This window comes from Convolutriloba macropyga, chromosome 5 (assembly GCF_964194025.1).
Source record: "Convolutriloba macropyga chromosome 5, txConMacr16.3, whole genome shotgun sequence".
NCBI classification, from domain to species: Eukaryota; Metazoa; Xenacoelomorpha; order Acoela; family Convolutidae; genus Convolutriloba; species Convolutriloba macropyga.
Window position 1 is genome coordinate 28,963,644 of NC_134472.1, and position 22,325 is coordinate 28,985,968.

The 22,325-nt window shown below is 35.6% G+C and overlaps 1 protein-coding gene across 6 annotated transcripts in view; it reads right to left on the reverse strand.

Moving 5' to 3' along the window:
• LOC142339296 (uncharacterized) overlaps positions 1-22,325 on the reverse strand; it is a 106,273-nt gene that overhangs the window by 76,545 nt on the left and 7,403 nt on the right. For 4 of the 6 annotated variants that reach the window (XM_075389228.1, XM_075389231.1, XM_075389229.1 and 1 more), the window contains 3 exons: positions 16,729-17,092; positions 4,988-5,062; positions 2,155-2,208 (listed from right to left, as the gene is read on the reverse strand). In XM_075389228.1, the coding sequence (XP_075245343.1) occupies positions 2,155-2,208; positions 4,988-5,062; positions 16,729-16,926 (327 nt within the window). In that variant the 5' untranslated portion in view covers positions 16,927-17,092. The remainder of the gene's footprint in view (positions 1-2,154; positions 2,209-4,987; positions 5,063-16,728; positions 17,093-22,325) is intronic. The other 2 variants (XM_075389232.1, XM_075389227.1) reach the window with 1 other exon arrangement.

A 22,325-nucleotide genomic window follows, 5' to 3' on the forward strand; every position in this document is an offset into this window, starting at 1 on the left:
AAATAATCCTGCAACAACAAGTGAGAAGAAAACAAATACGGAAAATTGCCCTTCGTAAAAAAGACCTGACAAAAGAAATAGGCGTTCAAAAAAGTTAGCGACGATGTAATTGTGGTATCCAGAAAATCTTAACAAGCAGTAATATTGCACAGGGCCTGAAAATGCGTGTTCCAAAAGGCAAGCCCAAATGCGACTACATAGGCGAAACTCGAATTATAACCCCACTACTACCCAAGTTCCACAAGAATAAACTATTGCGCACCGAAAGGCATACGCTGACACAAGTTCATCACTCGCACCACAAAACCTTTCTTCAAGTAAAACGACAAATTGGGCTGCAAATATCTCAAGCGAAAAATCTGGTGAGTACGTTAGACAGAAGAATGATTCGGATGAAGAAAAAAAAGCTGAAGCAAAATTACAACGCATATTGGTAGTGGAGATTGACGCAATTGAAGGCTTTAACAATCATATTACAGACACTACGCATACACTTGTTGGGCAGTGTGCGCCACGAAATCCTAACAAGAAATATCTGTGCAAAACCGAAACCCAGATTTCTCACGAAGAAGTCGGTTCTTGAGGCCGAACATGAAGGTAACGAGAGTTTTGATGTATATTGAATACTTCTTAAAACTGCATAATGTTGTGTATGTTCTATAACCGGTGAAAAAAAAATAATATTACGATTTTAAGGTGTTGAGTTTTCATATTTTTATTCCTCCAATAGTTGTCGGAGCAGGGGAAATGTTATATGCATATGGCAAATCCATATTCTATTTCGTTTTTTGTTTTTTCATTACAGTAGAAAACAAGGATGAAATTTTGTATTTTCTTACCATAAACAAATGTAGCACAAATTTAGCATTACAGTTAAGTATACTTTTAGCACGGTATGATAACAGACAAAAATATAATCAGATAAAGCCAGCATCATAATTTCGTTGCAATTTTTTTTTTAAAAATATAAAAATAGGAAATTGAAATTAAAAACCAGTTGTAATTTCTGCCTTTTTCTAGGAATTTCTTAAAATTTGACCAGTTTATTGCGAATGGAAGTTTATTGCGGGGCAGAGTCTTCAATGTGAGGTACCGCCCAATACTTGAGACCAAATATAAAATATAAATATTCTTTCTGACATGATTACGTTGATTTTCTGCATGAAATGAAGGTCTTCAAAAAGGTCGATTGGCCATTTTAGAAAGTGACAAATAGCTGTGACAAAGACACAGCTATTTTATGATAAAAGGGGCGAAAAAACTAGGGAGGGCACTTGAAATGGGGGAGATCACGTCGAGAATTCCGAGAAATTGTTTTGTGGCATCATGCGCCGTGCGATTATACGAGAAAACAAGATGATTGAGATCACCAAGATCGCCTACTGGTCGAATATGGAAGAGCGGACCAAAAACTGTTATCAAAGATTAGGTCTTGTAAAATCCTAAAATTTGTGAGAATTATTTTCGGCCGGTGGGAGCTAGACTCAACTCCTCTATGAGCTAACCCCCCGATGGTTTTCGCACCCATGCTCTGGTCTTCATGGCTTGGAATTCATTCCTCTAAAGGTCTGATGACTAAAAACTTGAGGCTTCGGCCAAAGGGGAGATCAATTTCTCAGATCCACTAATCAAGAACTGCAAAATTTATTAAAAAACTGACTCTTTTTTCAAAAAAGTAGAAATTCAGGCAAAACGCTGGAATAATTTCAGTTTTTAGTGGTGACGGAAGTGAAAATAAAAATTTCATTGATATTGTTAATAATGATAGTGCTAATAGTTAAAAAAATAAAACACATATATTTTACAATAACTGGAGTGAACCTGAATACGCAGGAAAAGGGCGTGACTGCAAGCAAGAAGTCAGTGGATCAAAACTGTTCACTGTAGTCGGTTTGGGCCATAATCATAATAAATTCATCGAAAAAATTTACCGCTTATCTCAACTCTTACACTATTGCTCTAATGCAGGCAATTTAATGCAGGCAATGCTCTAATGCAGGCTCTAATATTGCTCTAATGCAGGCAATGCAGGCATGTTTATTTTCACTGCTCTCATCCGCAAATCTCGCATTATTTCTCTGTAATCATGATCGTGAGAAAAGAACAATACAGTCAATTTCTAAATGAGGAAGGAAAAAAACGCTCATTACTTACTTTCAATTGTTTATCAGTTTTTACTTCTGCAGTTGCGACTTGAATTCTATACTCCTGAAATAAAAGAAATAGTTAAATATTTGTTAAAACATTTTGAACAGATAGTTGTTAGTTTATAAGCTATCAAAACTAAATGCATTGCTAAGCTTAATAAGTCTGCATTGTTTGATCGTAAAATTAAATGAATTGTTTATGCACTGTACATATAAAATTTTCCTCCAATTATATATCAATTTGGTAAATTGCTGCGATCATTGTTCCGACCCCACTTGTCGGGGGAGGAACTATTTACTCAAATGTTTTTTTTTGTTCAGACAATTTCGGCCGATCGATATATTCATCGTTGAGAAATGTGAGTGGTATCATTAGAAAGCTCGTCCAGCGTAGAAATAGTAATCAAAAATATTTTTTTTAGTTTCATTTTTTCCAGAGGCGTTATCGAGATTTAAAGTTTTGTGTGAGCACAGGACATTTGGCATGACCTTGTTCACTTTTAGCCTAATTTTCGTTCAAATTAAGATGTTTTCTATACAAATATTAATTCAAGACAAAATTTCACGCTACTAATTGAAAGATTTTTTCATTCCTAAAAGACGAAAGGCGACTTAAGTTCTAATTTTGGTCTCATGGGTAAGTTTACCATAAAAAACAAAACTCGAATTCTCTTTGATAGCTGTTTTTTTTAAAACTTTTCGATTTTTTTGTGTTTTGAAGTCACTTAAAGACTACTCACTTTCCACATCAAGATTCCTTTAAGGATAAACCGAGCTTACAGTCAAATGATGCACAATGAACAAAAGATTTCTTTTCAAGGGATCGCACTTGTTCTCTTTTGGCTTATGCTCTGACTTTTCGTAATTTTTAATGAAGTTTTGATTTTCTTTTTGAGATTTGAATAAATTTTTTAACTCCTATGGCATAGACTCGTTGGCTAAAAGCGCAATAGACTCCCTAATGAGCAGTAATTGAATCTATATTGTGCTTTGAAGGGCAGCTAATGGCCGTTAAGACGTTAAAAATAATTTTTTGAATTTTTTTTGAACATTGACCGACATTAAACCTATTTTTTTAAACTCTATTCATCATGTTCAGTAATTACAGAATCTCCCTCTTTTCTTCTGCAACCAAAAATTATCTGCATAGATATTTTGACTTCTAACTTTTGGTTTTTATGACTTCGATGCCACGAGTTTTCATTTTTTTCTCATTTTTTGGATATCTTTCTCTCATTATTTTGGTTCCTTTTGAAATCTTATAACATTTTCATAATAATGACAGTTCTTATTTGCTTAGAAAGACGTGCATTGGACAATAGAGGAAGTTTTCAGAGAAAACCTTACTGTTTAAATGGCTTAGACAATTTCTTCTCGCGCATTTCCATTATTTTTTGGTTTTTGCCTGTATTTGTCGTTATTTTCATAACGTCAAGACTTATTGTGATGTATTATCGATGACTGATGAGTGAAAAACATCATAGTTTTCCCATTGAGGCATAATTTAGCGTATTTATTGATTTCCTTTGAAAGCTATTGAATTTCATAGCGTTGATATTACTTGTTTTTCGTAAAAATTTTGTTGTATTGATATACTTGTTCATATTTGTTGAATTTCTGAAGTTATTTTTTAACGAAGAAGCATCCAGTTGCTGTTAGAAAACAACAAGATAGAAAGTTTTTACAGAAAAGTTCACTATTTACGACTTCGACAATTTTCTCTCTCTTTTTTACTTTGCTGTTTTTACTCTTTTTTTCTCTTTTTTTTTGTAGTCGTAAAAAACTGAGGGGTCTCATAAGCTTCTATTTGAGGATTGAATAAATGATGCTACAATGCGGTCAGTTTAAAGCAAATAGCTCTAAAATTTATGATATTTGTTTTCAAAATTTTTTTAATTTTTCAGTTTTTGTTGTTCTTTTCTAGAAAATTTTCTAGAAATGCTGAATCTCGCGTAAAAACAGATTCCCATGATTTTAAAATATGGACCGAGCACATTTTTTTAATCGTTCAGAATAATTTTAGCTGAATTAGTATAGATAATAATTGAAATAAGAGAAACAATATTCAGATAAAGCTAATGATTTAAATGGCGTTAATAATTTGTGTTTTCGCAATAGGTTTGTTTTCTTTTAGTTTTTCTACAACTTTAGTTCGTTTCTATGGCTTGGTCTAAACCAATACAGGTCCTATCGGTTTTGTAATGACTTTTTTTGTTATTTTATCAAGAATTATTTCGTTAAAGGCTAAGGGTTTTTGAGACGAAAGAAGTTATGAAACGTTTTTAAAATTGTTGATTTGATTTTCGAATTTTGCCTCATTATTTTTTGTCGACTTTTTAGCTAGTTCCATTAAAGAAAAATCCCATCTGATGTGTAGTTAAAAAGAGTAAATTTGTGTAGTTAAGGTTTTATTTGATTGCATTTTGACGTTGTTACAAGGTGCTTTTAAATTTAGATATTCAGTTTTGCCGTGAAACTTTTGTTTTTGCTGATTTTGTTTTTTGTTTTTTCTCGTAGTCTTTTTTAATAGCAGATCTCGTGAGCGCTTTAATGAGGCATGGCATTATGTAATTCAATTAGTAGTTTGTAAAGATTTTTTTAACTCAAACATATTTTTGATTATCTCTTCATTTGGTTGACAATTAAGTCAAAAATGTTGATCAGCTCGGCGGGTCGGAACATCATGTGCGAACGCATTTTAATGAGCCTCCTTGTTCTGTCTTCTCGTTGCAAAGTTTGCAGTAATTTTGGAGTAAATTAATATAAATTGAACGCTGTTTCAGCCCATTATTATCTAATTGGCAAACAACTTTGGCTACTCTAAGAAGCGAATAACTCACCCGAAATAGGGTGAAATCCTCCTTTTCGTTTCGAAATTTTGATGTATTCAGACATTTGAACTCAAACACTTGATTCTGAAACATATCAAAGTACATCTGATCTGTGCAAAGAGTATACCTTCTATAATAGGCTGCTGAAATCACGGCACGCATAAATACTCAAATAAGTTTAACTTATTAAATAGTTTTATGAAAAACTCCGTGCCTTATATTAAATAAGAAAGCTAAAAGAACTTTAAGCAAGGTTGTCTGTTTACTCAGTAAAAAGCACGGACATACATATACAGCCATAAATACACACACAAACACACACACACACACACACACACGCACACACACACACACACACACACACACACACACACACACACACACACACACACATATATATATATATATATATATATATATATATATATATATATATATATACATACATATACAAACGCGCGCACGCATATGTTTGGTTGCAACACCAGGATCTCAATATCAACGATATAAACGATAATAATTTAAAAGCGTGTCAGATTAGCTCAAGAGGAATGATCAGTCGTGTACTGTTTGAAATATCTGAAAGCCAGCCAAAAAAGTCCCTGGTTTAAGGCTTTATGCATAAGGGCGATATATTTAGATTTCGCATGGGACAGTTAAAAAAGGTGTCAACACTTAACACAGAAAACTACCCTATATTTGAAGACAGGATATACAAGGAGGCTCGTTAATGTGCGTAGACAAATAATGTTCCCACACCGCTCATCCACATTGTTATTTAATTGTCTACCAATTGAAAAGATGTTCGGAATTTTTGAGACCAGCCATTAATAAGACTTCAAGAAAAAAAAAACAAACAAAAAAACAGTTTTTCTGACAAGAACTCAGCATCTAATTTTTATCTAAGAGCATTTAGTAAAAACAGTCAATTAACATCAGATAAAGATTCAAGTATACAAAATCAGTCGTCCTTGAAAAAAGCAGATGTGACCTGTCATTATTGAGACAAAATAAAAAAAATACAAGAACAAAAAAGGTCAAAGTTCAAAAAGCCATTGAAACAATGACCCTGCTCTTTGGTGACATTGAGTCATGGGACACGACTACAAAACAACAGATACAAAAATATTTCCGAACAACTTACAAAGCCCAAAGTAATAAAGACTTCAAAATCTAAGCTATCAATAAAATATTATATATTTTTATATCAGGACTTATTTATATTATTTCAATTAATGCATAACTGAAAATTTCAATGGGATCTATGAAAATTTCAAGGTTAGATAACAAAATACAATCAACAGAAGAATGCATATTGACATTTCAGAAATTAACGAATTTTTTGAAAAGGAATAAAGTCCAAATAAAAAAAATGACTCGTCTTATGACAGCATTAATCAATTTCAATTGTACTTCAATACAAAGCAAATGAAGTCCATCATTAAATAGAATACTTCTCGAGACCACAAAAAGACAAATACCGGCGAAAAGCAGAAGTTGAGTTGAAAATCCGAGAAAACTGTCGAATTCATTAAAAAGAAAAACTATTCAATACCAAATTTTTCTATGTGTTCAAACTTCTCTTCAACACGAAATGGATCTGTCGTCAATTTGGTAATATGATAGGATTTCAAAAAGGAACAAAAAAATTCGATCAGATATCCAAAAAAAACAAAAAAAACTCGTTTAAATGAAAACTCGTGGTGTCAAAATCGTTGAAACAAAATAGTTATTATGAGTAAGCAATAATTGTGTGAATTTTCAGCTCACAATAAAGCCACTGAGACCTGTAACTAATCAAAATAAGAATTACGACCTACAAAAGTACAATAAAACATGCGGTAATTAATATTTAGAAAATAGTCAACAGAAAAGTGTCAGCAGATATTATCGGAGCCATTTAAACCATAAGATATTCGATATTTAAAAAATATTTTCACCTCACAAGAAAACCACTGAGATCTGTAAGCAATCAGAATGAGACTAACGACCTAGAAAAAAAACAATAAAAACAAACAAGAATTTATATTTAGAAAAACATCAAAAGAGAAGTGTCCGCAGATAGTGTCGGAGCCACTAAAACCATAAGTTATTCTGTAAATTTTCTAAATTTTGTTCAATTGAGCGTTTTCCTCAACGTCATTGGGACCTGTCAATCTTGTGAAAAGATGAACAAACATCCAAACATCAAAAAAAGTTGTGAGGTTTTGTAGTATCAAAGTCATAAAGATGAAACATAAAGCCACTAACTAGATTATTATTGTGTTAGCAAAGATAATACGGGACCTGCAATCAATGGGACCGACAGAAAAATTCACAATAACAGTTTTGAAAAGGAACTAGAAATCTCGTAGATAGTAATCTTTATTCGACAGTTTCACCTAATTCTTCTAAGGAAGCCCATTGCACTTTCAATTAATAAGACTTGTTCATTGTACTAGGAAAAATAAAATAAATCCGGGCAAAACCCAAAAATTTACTAAAATATTACTGAAATACGGTGTCGAAGCCATAAAACCATTAGCTATCAACTGAAAACAAATTATGTGTTCATTGGGTCTTATCTGAACATAAATGGTGTTTTTCTTTCATGGAAACTGGATATGAACCATGACTGTATGAACCCGAAAGATGTTGGGAGGATATGAACCATAAAAATGTTCGGCGGATCGGTACAAGCTTATCAAGGAGCGATTCAGACAAAGTGCGGTTGTTGATGTGGAGCCGTACGTGAGCTCCTCAATACGGGTAGCCGGATAGAAACCCCTAGGGTCGCTTTCTTGAACTATCTGAGCCAAATCCCCGACTTTGAGGGGCTTGTTCGGCAGGCATGTGCCACTTAAATCAGCCGTTTAAAGCAGGTATATACTCCTCTAGCCAATATGCCCAAATTTCATTGGCGTAGGACTGCAGAGGAGCGTACCACTTACGATGATCGAACTCCTCAAAGCCAACGCTGGACGGAATTCCGGTTGTTTGGTTACCAGTGGTATCCTAAGAAAAGGAGACAAACCTCGAGTATTTAATTAATTTTTTATCTACTTTAGTTTTTTCGGGGAATTATCTGAGTTATAGAAGCGTAGCAATAGCAGCGTAGCACTAATAGCAGCCTAGAAATTGCAAAGATATCATTGATCTCATTGAGCCGTCAAAAACCCATGGGGTTAAGATTATTGTGATACAGATTCGCAATCTGTAATCTGGGTTGATTCGCGGTGCCGAAATATTCAATTCACTATTCCAAATTAATTGGTTAATTCGCGGGGCGAAATCACTATTAATTTTGTAGCTGAACGATTCAATATTCTGAGTACAGAATATGCGTAGATTTGGCGGAGCGGAATTTAGTTCTATTATTAAACTGGTATTTCGCTTAGCGAAATAAGACTCAAAATTGTTTGTTACACTTTAATGCTTTGGCGGAGCAAAATCTAATTTAAGACAGAGAGACAACTAATTTGAATTAAAAAATGAGCAGAATGAAATAAAATTAAAATAACTAAAATTGATCAACAATTTGATCACGACAATTGAATTCAAATTGCGGCAACTCAAGATCACGAGACGACATGAACAATATGAACAGACAAATTTATCAGGCACAGGATATAAACAAATTGTTAAAACGTGAAAACTCAAGATTTGATCTTCAAACAAGAACTCAAATTATGATTAAATTAAATGGCGAAGGAAAATGAACTAAATTAAATTTACTTAACATAACTTGATTTGCTATACCAAATCATTAGCCCCAGAATGAAATGTACTACTGAACCACATTTCCCCCTTGATAAACTAAATGACGAAGTTATTTATCATAAAATTAATAACATATGTACTAGTTACTATAATTACTACTATAATGTTTTCATTTCAGAAAGTTTTAGTCAAAGCAATTTAACGTTCGGCAAGTTTTAATTACTGTCACTCTCATAAAATCTTTCCGCCTCGCCGACCGTCGTTGATGCATCTGGCCCCTCGTAGTTGGGCGAAATATAGTACTGTATGGGGTAAGACTGTGCAGGGGAGCATGGACCGACTGTAAAATCTGCTTCGTTGTGCTGACTTTGAGCTGCGGCCGTCTTTTTAGCTGAAATGATGGACCTGTTTAGGATCTGTGTTTGCTTAATAATTTGTCTCCTTTTGTTTCGCGAGGGTGCACTGGAACTTGAAGCTGTGGATGGACAATTTTGCGCAGATGCAATTGATTCGTCTGACGCAGTTACTGAAGGTGTTGAACGTTGTCTTTTTGACGGTTTCAGTGCCGCTGAAGCCTTGGTAGCAGCTTTCCGTTTTGCTCTACTAGGGGGCTCCGCGATTTCAATGGATGACGACGGCATCCCCATTGGCACCGCGAAATCACTTGTTACTTCTGCTGGTGGCTTTGGTGGCGCTGTTATAACTGTTTGTTTTGGTTTAGTGGGCATCCGTACTCGAAGAGCTCGAGTTACATTTGAATGTATCGAGGAGACCGCACTGGTATCGTCTGCTATTTTCCGGTGTTTCTTTCGTTTGCCTCCTTCTAATTTCGTTCTGAACTCTTTTGCATGATGACTAATAAGATCTTCAGTAATCTTTCCCGTTAGTGTTTTCGGTCGTCGATTCACATACACTTGTAATTCCGTTTGGCGTTCGGCCTTTGTGTCAAATTTAGCCAAATCTGAATTACGAATGGTCACATCTCTTTTTCCGGGCTCCTTTATCACTGATGTAAATTTATCTGTCTTCACCACCGAAGAACAGGGTGCTAACACATCATATAGCCCGTCCAGGCTTTTCTTGGAGCGTTTAGTTCTTGGTCTCTTTTTGGCGAGCTTAAATTCTAGGGAGGATTCACTTCGTGGCACCGACAGTCCGACTTCTGGATGAGGGATCACTCTGGATTCTTTGTTTGTGTCCTCATTTGCCGATTTCCTGCGTCCTTGTTCAATCTATCTCTGTTTATTTCGAGTTCTGTGTCACTCCTTTCCTCGTTGTCCCAGTTTTCTTCGGAAAATAGTTCCTCCCATCTGACTGCCTCCAAATCTAAATATTTATTTAAAATATTTTTATATGTCAGACTACTTGGCTCAGGTTTCGTCGATATATTACTTAATGGAGTATTAGCCTTTCTACCGAAATGTGCTTCAAATGGTGATATATTAAAAGTCTTTTGACGGCATATTCGTAGCTGGTAAATAATTGAATTTATTGATGCTTTCATATTAAATTGAATTCGCGCCGCCGTTTTAATACAAGCTAGGCGATTCTTGATTGTTTGTACTAGCCTCCCAACTAAACCAATTGCTCTGTGATCGTGTATTGGCGCTTCAATTAACTGTATATTATTTTGACTACAAAATGTTTTAATTTGTTGTCCCGTTTGGCATCGAGCTTGATCTAGTCTAATTGAACGGGGTATTCCGTGTAGCAAAACATACTCTTGAAAGAATTTCAAAATATTATCTGCATTAGCTCTATCAAATACTTCTGCTGTTGGAAATTTTGAAAATCGATCTACACATGAAGAAAGTAAATCTCTTGATTTTTTTCATTATAAATTGGTCCTCCAAAATCAAATTGAATTTCTTCATTTGGAACTTGGCATAACTTTAATGGTGCCCATTTATTAGCAGGAATAATAGACTTTAATTTTTTAACCAATTTTTACACAGCGATTGCACTTTGCCGTCTTTGTGACTCTGTCCCTGTGCATGTACGGCCACCATGCGTGGGTTGCCATATCTGCCATCCGCCATGTTCCAGGGTGAGTAGCATGTATGGCTTCGACGTAGGCTTCTTTGATTGCATGAGGGAGAGCTATCCTGTCGTCGACGCAGACACATCCATTCTTGACATGAAGGTCTTTCCAGATTGAGTGTATGTATGGTGATATCTGTTTGCAGCGATCTTCATTTTCAGTTAAGATGCAGTCTCGTATCTCCTTTAATATCGCATCTTTGGTGGTGAGACTGGCCATTAGCGTGCTAGAAAAGATCTTCGAAAGGGCGAAGTTTAATGTATCCAAGTAGAGGTCGTCTACTGAGGGTGACGTTACTGTTGTTGTGTCTTTATTAGTAGTGACTGGCGTTGGTCCTGCCTCGTCCGCAAATCTTACTTTGGAGGGCGTCGATTGCTTGATTTGCAGCAAAGTTCCTTCATCTGAGTTCGAGTGTGACATCATGTAGACTGTTTTAAATTTATTGGCAACTCGTTGAAAATTGTTCAATTGGGATGGAGACAGATCGGTAGGGCGAGTTAAGGCAAAAAGCGTATGAGGAATGTTAGCTGTCTCGATTTCGATATTAGAACTTGAGTTATTCAGTTATTACGGTAAATGGTTTGCCGTATAAATAATATTTAAAATGTTCAATGGACCAGACAACACCCAACAGTTCGAGTTCATTAATGCTATATCCGTCCTCCACAGAATTCAAAAATCGCGATGCGAATGCCACAGTATGCCAACCATTTGGGGTTCGTTGTTTCAATGCACACCCCAAACCTTTACGTGAAGCGTCGCATTTTATAAGTGTTTCTAAGTCCGGGTTGAAATGTTTATTTTTGGTTGTTTCTGCAATCTTCTCTTTAATTAATGTTAACTGTTTTTCATGTTCATCCGTCCAAATAAATTTTGTATTTTTCTTAAGCAGAGGTCGAAGTGGGTAACATAATTGCGATAAGTTTGGAATGAATTTTCCTAAGTGATGAGCTGAGCCCATAAAGGATCTGGGTTCTTTGAGATTGGAAGGTGCTGATAATTTTCCGACTGCATCTGTTTTATTTGACAATGGTGTTATAATTGTTTTTGTAATATTATGTCCGAGCCATTCGATTTTATCATTTACGAAAAGACATTTTGCAAGATTTATTCGGAGATTTTCTTGATCTAACATTATCAGAAATTTTCGTACTATATCGAGATTTTTTCTATGCCTCCTCTGCTCACTATTAACATATCGTCCAAAAAACAGAAAGTATTATCAAGACCTGCAAGAGTACAATCGATCGCTTTTTGAAATTCAGCCGGCATATCCGCAAGGCCGTAAAATCCAGTTTTAAAACGATATGTGCCGGTCATATCTCCGCTTACGAGGTTGAAGTTGCAATGGCGGGCCGTATCACTGTGTAAATTGAGTTAACTGTATGCGTACTGGAAATCAAGAGTCGCAAAATAAGCTGTCTCTTGCGGCGCGGCTGACAGTGTTTGAGAAATCGTTTGAATTAGCGAGTCTATATTCGGCATTTGATACTTGTTTTTGTGAAAAGCTTCATTCAGGATTTTGGAATCTAATGCTATTTTGATTGATTGATCCTTTTTGACCGTAGTGACTATTGGAGAAATAAAAAATTGATCAGGGCAATTAGTTAGTTTTTCAATATGTCCTTCGTTTAGCAATTTTTCAAGTTCGATTTTCACTTTTGGTTGGAGATGAATTGGCACTTTTCTTCCTTTTTGATGTGTAACCCGATAATTTTTGTGGAATTTGGAGTTGACCGTGTGTTGTTTTGATTTTCTTATTCGGGAGATTAAGTCTGGAAATTCCTTTGCAAACGATGTTTTAATTGCACAAGGTGGTTCTATATTATTGACTTCCGTATTCGGGCAAGGTTTTTGTGATATTATGCATAATTTATCGAAGAGCTCTCGTCCGAGAATTGGTCGAAAACCATCAGCTACGACCGTGATTTTTGCTTTCGGAATTTTCCAATCACTACAGCGAACTGGCGTTTTAAAGTGACTAGACTTTCGACAATATCATAAGAAAAAGACTTTAATTCTAGTGGTTTTTTCTCCGACCATTGTGATTGCGCACAGTTATACATCATTTCTCTGGCGAGCGACATATTGATGATCGTACAACCGCTACCGGAATTGAGGAGCAAGTGACAATCTGTGTTGCCGATCGTTATCGTCATATTTGGCAACGCTATTGGCGGTGATCTAACGTTTTCTACTGTCGCAACGTAATTGTCGTCCGAGGAATCATAGTCAGAAATAAATTGTTCATTATAATTAATATAATTTACGTTTTGATTTCCCTGACTTGTATTTTGATCTGTAGATTCGGCAGTTTCTACATTGTTAATACAATTATTTTGACGTGAATTTCGTGCATTATTAAGTTTTTTCCGACATACCTTGGCGAAATGCTTGAGCAACACGCAATGATTGCATTTCTTACCCATAGCAGGGCAAACCTGGCGATGCGTTGTTGTTCAAGCTTGACCACAACCTCTACATTGACCAACTGCTGCACGGTTAGCTACTACTCTGCCTGACTGATTTCCACGTGCACCCGCGCCGCGAAATTGATTGAATGATTGTATTGCATTCACCGTATTGCCAGTTGCACCGTTATTTGATGATATTCTTTGCTGATTCTGATGGCCCATTTCCATATTGACTGCAATACTAAGTGCTCTTTCGGGGTCAACTGTGTCGCGGAGAACTTCGCGTTGAATATCATCATCCAACATGTTTGTGATGAAAATGTCCCTGATGATCACCTCCTCACGATTTTCATAATTGCAATTTTACACCACTGTGAGAAGAATACATACCGATCGAATGTGATATTTCTTGGGCGGATGAAAGCTATCTCCATCATCTCCCAAAGTTTGAGTGTAGTCAGGTCGTAAATATTGTCATGAGGGAATTTTTGTGTTAGTAAGCGTCTTCCCTCTGTACCGATGCTAAGGTACAAAAAAGACACACTTTTTTGATCACAAAGATGCCATGGTTGTTCCCCGCATAGTACTCCCGCTTTTGTTATCTTTTGACATTTTGAGTCCCATTGCAACTTCAATTGGCTGTTTTTGGTATCTGACGGTCTCTCTCCGTTTCAAGTGTTGCATCTTCAATTGGCATGTCGTACTTTGGTTCAGGTGGCAATTGTACCATCGTTGTTTTCGGTTGCAGTAGCGTGTCCAGTGTGACATTCTCGCGCGCGAGAATCACAAGCTTTACTTGAATCTGCCATTTTTCCCATCTGATTGTTGGGTCCGACGTTGGGCGTTCCCAAAATGGCTCTATCGACAATGGTGTCTTTCTAGATTCACATGCTGACTGCGCCATGTCATACAGATTCGCAATCTGTAATCTGGATTGATTCGCGGTGCCGAATTATTGAATTTACTATTCCAAATTAATTGGTTAATTCGCGGGGCGAAATCACTATGAATTTTGTAGCTGAACGATTCAATATTCTGAATACATAATATGCGTAGATTTGGCGGAGCGGAATTCAGTTCCATTATTAAACTGGTATTTCGCTTAGCGAAATAGGACTCAAAATTGTTTGTTACACTTTAAAGCTTTGGCGGAGCAAAATCTAGTTTAAGACAGAGAGACAACTAATTTGAATTAAAAAATGAGCAGAATGAAATAAAATTAAAATAACTAAAATTGATTAACATTTTGATCACGACAATTGAATTCAAATTGCGGCAGCTCAAGATCACGAGACGACATGAACAATATGAACAGACAAAGTTATCAGGCACAGGATATAAACAAATTGTTAAAACGTGAAACCTCAAGATTTGATCTTCAAACAAGAACTCAAATTATGATTAAATTAAATGGCGAAGGAAAATGAACTAAATTAAAATTAACTAACATAACTTGATTTGCTATACCAAATCATTAGCCCCAGAATGAAATGTACTACTGTACCACAATTATAATTGGAGATGTCTTTTAAAGGTATGTCATCTGTTTCAATTTCTGATACCAAAACGAAAGCAAATTTGAGTAGTGATTATAATCAATGTAAATGGAGAACCAAATTGGTTAAATCTAATACTTAAACTTTTTGATGAATTCCTTTTGAACTGAATTAAGAAATTGATGTCGTATTTTTTGCTTTTCGAATATGTACTTTTTAACTTTTGCCAATTCAACGTCTATTTTGCTGTTTTATTTATTCATTCTAGCGAAACAGTATTAAACAAATAATAAGAAACAGAATCGTTCCAGTGCTTTTTTAACCTAACTTTTTTCTATTTTTTTGATATTTTTTCTACTGAATAATAGGTGAACTTTCGAGATTCGTGGTACCTGTTGAATTTTTGTGGTATCAAAAGTTAGAAAAATAACTGACCTCAGGGGTCCTATAATTTGACATTTTTCTTTTCTATTAGTGTCCTCAGATGATAGGTAGTTTCATCTCCGGCTAAACCGTTCGTTTTTTATTCATTTTTAGTGATTTTTGAAATTTGCTCTGCTTGGCTGTTTCTCAACTGCCTCGATGTTTCGATGCTTCTTTATAGCGCACTGGAAATAAGAAAGTGTTAACTTCTTTTTAACAATGAAATGAACGAAATAGTCAGGGGATTTGATGTATGTTTACGTATTCTTAGAAATTTTTAGCAGCTGATTTTCAAAATACTTTGGTTTCTGTTCTGCCTTTATTTGTCGTTTCTTTTTTCCTCTTTTTGCAGACCTTTTACCTTGTTTATTTTGGCTTACTTAATGTCATTTGCATTGTTGACAATCAAGTCTTCTATTATTTTAAAGTTTCTTGTATTCAAGTCATTATTCAGTTCATTATTCAGTTCATTGATTTTGATAAAAAAGAACTTGAATTCAGAATTCCATTCATTGTGGTTTTACAAAACTAGGTGTTTGCTTGACGAATACGCTCCTGTTTCCGCTTGAGACATTGTATTAGTTTGATGTCTTTTTTAACCAAATCTTTTGCACAGTTCAATTATTGTCTATGCTACTGAAATAATAAAACATAGCAGGACAAGTCCTGACGTACAATTCAAAGAATTTTCATTGACTAAAGAGAAAAACTAGACCTGGAATGGACTATGAGTGAACTGAGAAAACCATTTTAAAAAAATCAGATAAAAAAAGAAAAAACAGAAAATCAATGTCAAAATGCTGCATGTGAACAAAAAAACCAATAGCGAGAAATGAAAATTTAATTCAAATGAAAAACTAGGCCTAGAATGAGCTGTGAATGGATTGGGAAAACCATTTAGAAAAAAAATCCGATCCAAAAAATCGAAAAGAACAGTAGAAATCAGAGTAAAATTGCCGCATGTGAACAAAAAACCACTACCGAGAAACCGAATTTTTGTTCAAACACCGTTTTCTCACTCTACTTTAAAATTAGAGCGAAAAAAAAATTCACGCCGCAAAACCACTCGCTTTTTCGCTCACCTTCCTGTTTCAGCGTGACCAAAATCACTACTCCAATTTGACTTCAAAAATCATGAAAATATGTGAACAGATCTTAAAAAAAAGACAGCGCCACAATACAATTCAAATTCTTTGAATTGTAAAAAGTTATCCTCACTAAATGAACAGTCTCAGATGTGGGGAATAATAGAAAAAGTACAGCTGAGAACAGGCTACTGTTAATGCAGACTCAAAGCCTAATGCTGCTCCGCTGCGATTACGCAGAAACAAATTTATTTTTTACTAGTACAAACGACTGTCCATATTTCAGAATTCATTAAGTATTCTTGAGAATCCATTACTCTATCGTATTGAATGTTTCCCATATCCAATTCATCGGTAAACAAATAACCAAGAGGGTGCGGAGTCGGAGCATTATGTGCGAACGACTATATGTTGTTTATACTTTGCTTTCCTACAATTGCAAGAACAACGCGATATTAAAAAATTTTTCCCTGAAATCAGCAGTTGATTTTTACATGCTACAATTCAAAATAATTCAAGAATAATTTTGCAAAAGCTAACTAACTTTTCCATTTAGATTCATTTATGCACAAAGAGACACAAAGAAACTAACTTGTGGATTATTTTCAATCCATCTGATGAGATCATTTTGGCAGATAGAACAGGCACAGCTGATGTATCGCACACCCTCACTGCCATAGCACACATTGTCGCTGTGGTGATTACACATATCGATGATGAAATTCATAAGGCTCATCTTTTTCGCCCTGCTACCCGCTGCGGCCGGGTTCGAATTTTGCACGGACTCCATTTTAGATTGACCGACGGTCTGTTCAATCAAAATCTGAACACTGCAAACGCCTTTGAAAATATCAACGTCTTGGATACAACTTGCAAGAAGATGATGAATTTCTGGTCAGTCAGCTAACTGCAAATTGGGGTGCATTAAGACAGTAATTATAGAGCAGAGGTCTTTTCTAAAGCAAGATAAGTTGAGCGATAGTTAATTCAGAGAGCACTGTTTTCACTGTATGAACTTTTCAAATGCGGAACAATGTGCTCCCTCGTTACTGCAGATGCTAGCGCATCTTCGAAAGGCTGCCGGAAAAGCATTGCCAAAGAGCAATTTAACTGAAATACATATTTTTGTTTTTGTTTGCCGAATATTCATAGTATCAAAAGTTTGATCAATAGTTAGTTTTTCTTTATTATTGAAATTTAAGAAAGAGAAATGTACTGCCTTGTTTATGAGCATTACATGTCACGCAAGATCTTGATAACTTGCCACCTGGTAACTTGCCACTTGCCACTTGATAATTTAAAACACCTTACCAGGATCTTGATAGGCCAAAATTTCCTGGAGAATCATGACAGTATCTTGACACGATCTTCTTAAGACATGTTGAGAAAATTTTGTTGCGCGAAAAAGATTTTTTTTCAAAAATAACTGAGATAAAAAACTTGTCGAATCAATTTCAGAGTTGAAAACATCAAAAGAAAAATGGATTAAAAGAGTTTAAGAGTTTTGAATCTCAGGTGCTGCAACAACCAGCGGCACGTTAGACAAAAAAGAAGTGATCTAAATGTATTATCATTAAGTCCACTACACAATAAAGACCTTCTGAGCAGATAAAAATTCGAATTTATTAATTATACGATGAAGTGAATTTTTCCGTTTTGAAAACTATTAGAATTTTATGATGTTACCAATGCATAATTGCAACAAGACAGCTAAAAATCGTGTAAATTAAATTTCTCCTGAAAAATTATTAGAAAATTTAATAAATGTTTGACAATGTTTCATAAAGTTGAGGTTTTTCTCCACAGTTCTGCCCAAACCTTTATAATTATTGGAAAAATTAGAGTGCCCAAAGCAAGTCAAATAGTACTTTAGAACTTAATTCTCAAAATAAAGAGCTTCATTTTTTGCTGACGGATAGTATGTCTATGTGAAACTATTGATTCAGTTTTTAATGTCCGGTTGCATACAATTTTTTAATTTTGCCTAAATATAGAATTCATATTTTTCCCAAATAACACAAAATTCCTGGCTCATGTTTTTTCAGCAGATCCATTACATATAGCAAAAAAGTAGTTAAATCAAAACTGATCCTTGAGGTGCTACTTTTCGATCCGTGATGTACATTTTTCAGTTGTTGTTAATGACATAATAGACGCCACTTGGACTATCTTTGCAAAATTTGTTATACATTTTACAGGACTCCATAACTTTTCAAGTTTCTCAGCTTTATAATATAATAAAATGTATCAAACTCTTTCAATGAAACGTGTGAAGCAATCCCAATTTTTTAAGCACTTAAAGTAACCTTTGCTGATGTTTAAATGGTTAATGACGAATTGGCTCTAAATCTAAACCGATCTGAGCTGAATGTTTTGAATTTATCAATCAGATTCATCTTGCACGACATATGGGATTTTTGCTAATTTTTGCTGAAATTTTTGCTGAAAAACGGGGACCGACAGAAAAAAAAGTTTCCGGACGTTCATTTAATCCATGTCTCTAACTCTTGCTTTCTAATCAATCTAAATAAGGTCAACATCCAGTCACATTTCAGACACATTTTTGACTTATATCTAGAAAACTTAACGCGCTCTTCTCAAGCTTCCGGGTGCAAGCAAGTCTTCAACCATGGTATTTAACCTATCAACCTTTGTGGTAAATCATATATCAGAGTGTTACTCGAGACCCTTACATGACAACGGTTACTTCGACATGTTTTCTAAGCTCTCTTTGCTCGTTAGTCTCAATGAGAGCTGTAAGAGCAAAGATTGCGCCTTCTAAAGCCGAACTCTATCTTCATATCGTTGATCTTTTTCTGAGCAGTTAGCTCCTCAATTTTCTTTCAGGTGCGGTGATTCAATTAAAGGAATATTCTCCTTGCTTTGTTTAGGACTCAATTAGGTCTAGGTGCTGCCTAGATAGTTTGGCTCCTGACTGAACATTGAACAATAAAAAAATGTTTCGTGACAAAGAGATTTGAAGCTATCAAACACATCAGATAAAACAAGGTTTGTCTAGAAGTTTCCGAAAAAAATGAATGTTCGTCATCAGAGAACTTTGAACAATACCACGAAAAGAAATTGCATCAAAAAAATTCAAAAAAACCCCAAAAACTGTTTAATGAGATAATCTCACAACAAAGAACAGATTTCAGTATCTCGACAATTGAAACACAACTCCACTAACACTCTAAAAGTTGGCACTTATTAATTCAACTATTTTTTAACGAAATTAGGGCCTGTTTACTACATATTCACAAGAGTCACGCTTGTGCTTGAACAGGGCCCAGGCTAAGGGCTAAAATAGGTAACAACAACAATTAAAATGTATATGTTTCTATCCTGAACTATGTTATGCTCAATTGCTACTGTTTAAGCCAATCGAGTCGCGAATGCTTATCTCACAAGTTAGCCAAGGCAATTGCGCCGCGGATGTCACTTATCACTATGCTATTTGAATTTCTAACTATTGAATTGGCTATTCGCGGTGCGAATGACACGATTCCAATTGAACGAGCGTATTTGAAAAGCGATTTACTAAAGTTGAATTGAAACTAATTTATAGTGCTGAAAATTGGAGAATGAAAGTTTTAAGTTACAATATAGGATTAAAGAGGAAATAACATTTTGTTCACGACATGATCATAGAACAGGAAGACCTCAGCAATTTGTTTACATTGTGAACAGACAGTTTCCTGTCTAAAGGATGAACAGACATGAAGTTGGAATAACGTATGATGAACTAAGTTAAACTAGCTAACCTGCCCTTCAAATGGAAAATATGAACTAAATACGGTGATGGATATATGAGGATAATATCCATACCGCATGACATATCCCCCTGTTGGTAGAAAAATTAGTACATAAAATCAGAAAATTAATACATATTCACCGGTTATATATATATAATAAAATATTAAAAAATAGTTAAAATATAGAGTTCAAATAGTTTTTTGCGTTTTATTATGAATCCGATTGTTTTTGGGTTTCGGCTCGCAAAACCGTCATCTCTCTCGGTAGATTCGGATTGGGGTCAGTAGTCCATCTCTCATTGGGGTTTCGTGGTGACATTTCCCCGTGAATGCTGTAATTGATTCCAGAATGTCGGCTGAATTTCCCTCCGTTTTTTAAATTTTGTCAATTCTAGATGTCGTAGCTTTTTTCTGTCTTTTCAGAGTCCTTTTACTTTTCCTGACTGATTATGTATCCGAGTCGGATATGTCGCCTATTGTCATTTGTCGTTTTTCTGTACGCTGAGTTTCGCGTAAAATGGGCGTTGGCATTTGTGGAGAAGCAACTTGTGCCGTGGATGGTCCAGCTATGTTCGGATTATTCGGTGGTGCTGCCAGTGGCACTGGTTGACTAAAGTGCAAAATTTGTGTTGGGTCGGGTCTGTTGGCCAAAGCATCATCAAGCTTCGGGTTCTGTTTGAGGATCCTCATTTTTAATGAGCGTGGGACGTTACTGGTCGTTGAAATTCAGGATCTGCCCGATGATACGACACTGATCTGTTTGTTTCTTACTTCGTTTAATTTTTTTTGTCTCCGGTGTTTTTCTGACGAGATCTTTTCTGTGTTTTTTGATTTTTTTTCAACGGTTTTTTCATAAATTTTTTTTGGTCTGCGTTCTATATATTGTCCTAGATCTGTATCACGTTCAGCTTTTGTTCCGAATTTCGCGATATCGGAGTTTTGCATGCGTACTTCCTGTCGGTTAGGCTCTTTATAACACTCGTAGTTGGGCTTATTTTTCACACAGTGCTACCAAGAGCGAGAACTTCATATCAGCCATCTAGGTTTTTCTTTTGGCGTTGATTTTCGTGAATCTTTCTCGCTAATTTTACTTGTATACTCCGTTCGCGGCACGTTCGCTGCACGTTCGCTGCACGCGGTTCGCCATCTTTCATTTTCTCTTGCTCTTTCTTGGCACGGGCATCCTTATTGCAAATTACTTTTTCGACTTCCGTATCTGAGCATAAGGCCTTGTCTGACCACTGCTCCTCTGTCAGATAGGGTCGGCCTGGTATTTTGTCTTCATCAATTTCTGTGCAGGCTTTGCACTCATTGGTTTTTGCCAGTATATCCCGATGGATATATGGCCACCAAATATTTTCTGCTAATGATAGAAGCGCGAAGCTCCCAGGATGTGTTGTGTGGATGTCCTCTAACACTGCATCTTTTATCGCCTTGGGTATTGCTATCCTGTCGTCCAGACAAACACATCCATGCTTAACACTGAGGTCACACTGAGTGCTTTTTTCACGTAGTCTATTTGGATCATCTCGTATAATGCAATCACGGACTTTCTTAAGAATTGCATCCCTCCCGGTGAGAATGGCCAGAAGGTTTTTGCTGAAAATTTTGTTGAGTGTTTCCGTGAAACATACATTGTCTGCCGCGTCGATTAAACTGCCTGATGGAATGGTTTCCGTATTAGATGACGTATTTGTTTGGGGTGTCGACGTTGTAGTGTCGGAGAAAGTGACCCAGGCCTTCGTCGGAGTAGATTTATTTGCTTTTGTTTTCGGCATATTATTGATTGAATGAACAGGGTTGATTGAGTTGATTGATTTGACAGAGTTATTCGAAGAGGACTGAATTCTGAGTTTGTTTTGGGCAAAAAGCGAGTTATTATTTTGCTGGTTGTATTTATATTTAGAAATTTGTGTTTTCGCGCTTAATTTAGAGTATTTAGGTGGATCATTTGATTTAATACCATTCATGGGCTTTATTGGGCATAATTGCTCAGAGTGTTCACCATTGCTCAGAGTGATTCTTTACCATCTGACTGCTTTTGCAGCAAATTTGTTAATGGAATGTGAATTATTTGTTGTGATATTTTTTGGTGCAAGTTCTGATTTTGTATTTTTAAGAGGCATTTGCGATGCGAATGGAATATTTAAATGCGGATTAACTATTGAATTTGAAAGAGTTAATTGCGGCGCGAATGGTAGTTTCGTTTTTCAATGTAGTGATTGTGAGGCAACTGCTTTAGTACTAATTTGAGAATTAGTATTTACTGGTGTAAGCATTTGCGGTGCGATTAACCGATTAACCGATGAGATGAAGGTGAATGTAACTTTAATATGCTATTAAGTTTTTGTACAGTGTTCTGTTTATTTCTAATTAAGTGTTCCATTGAATTACGAATTTTAGATGTTGTTGCTACGACGAAATGTTCATCATATGT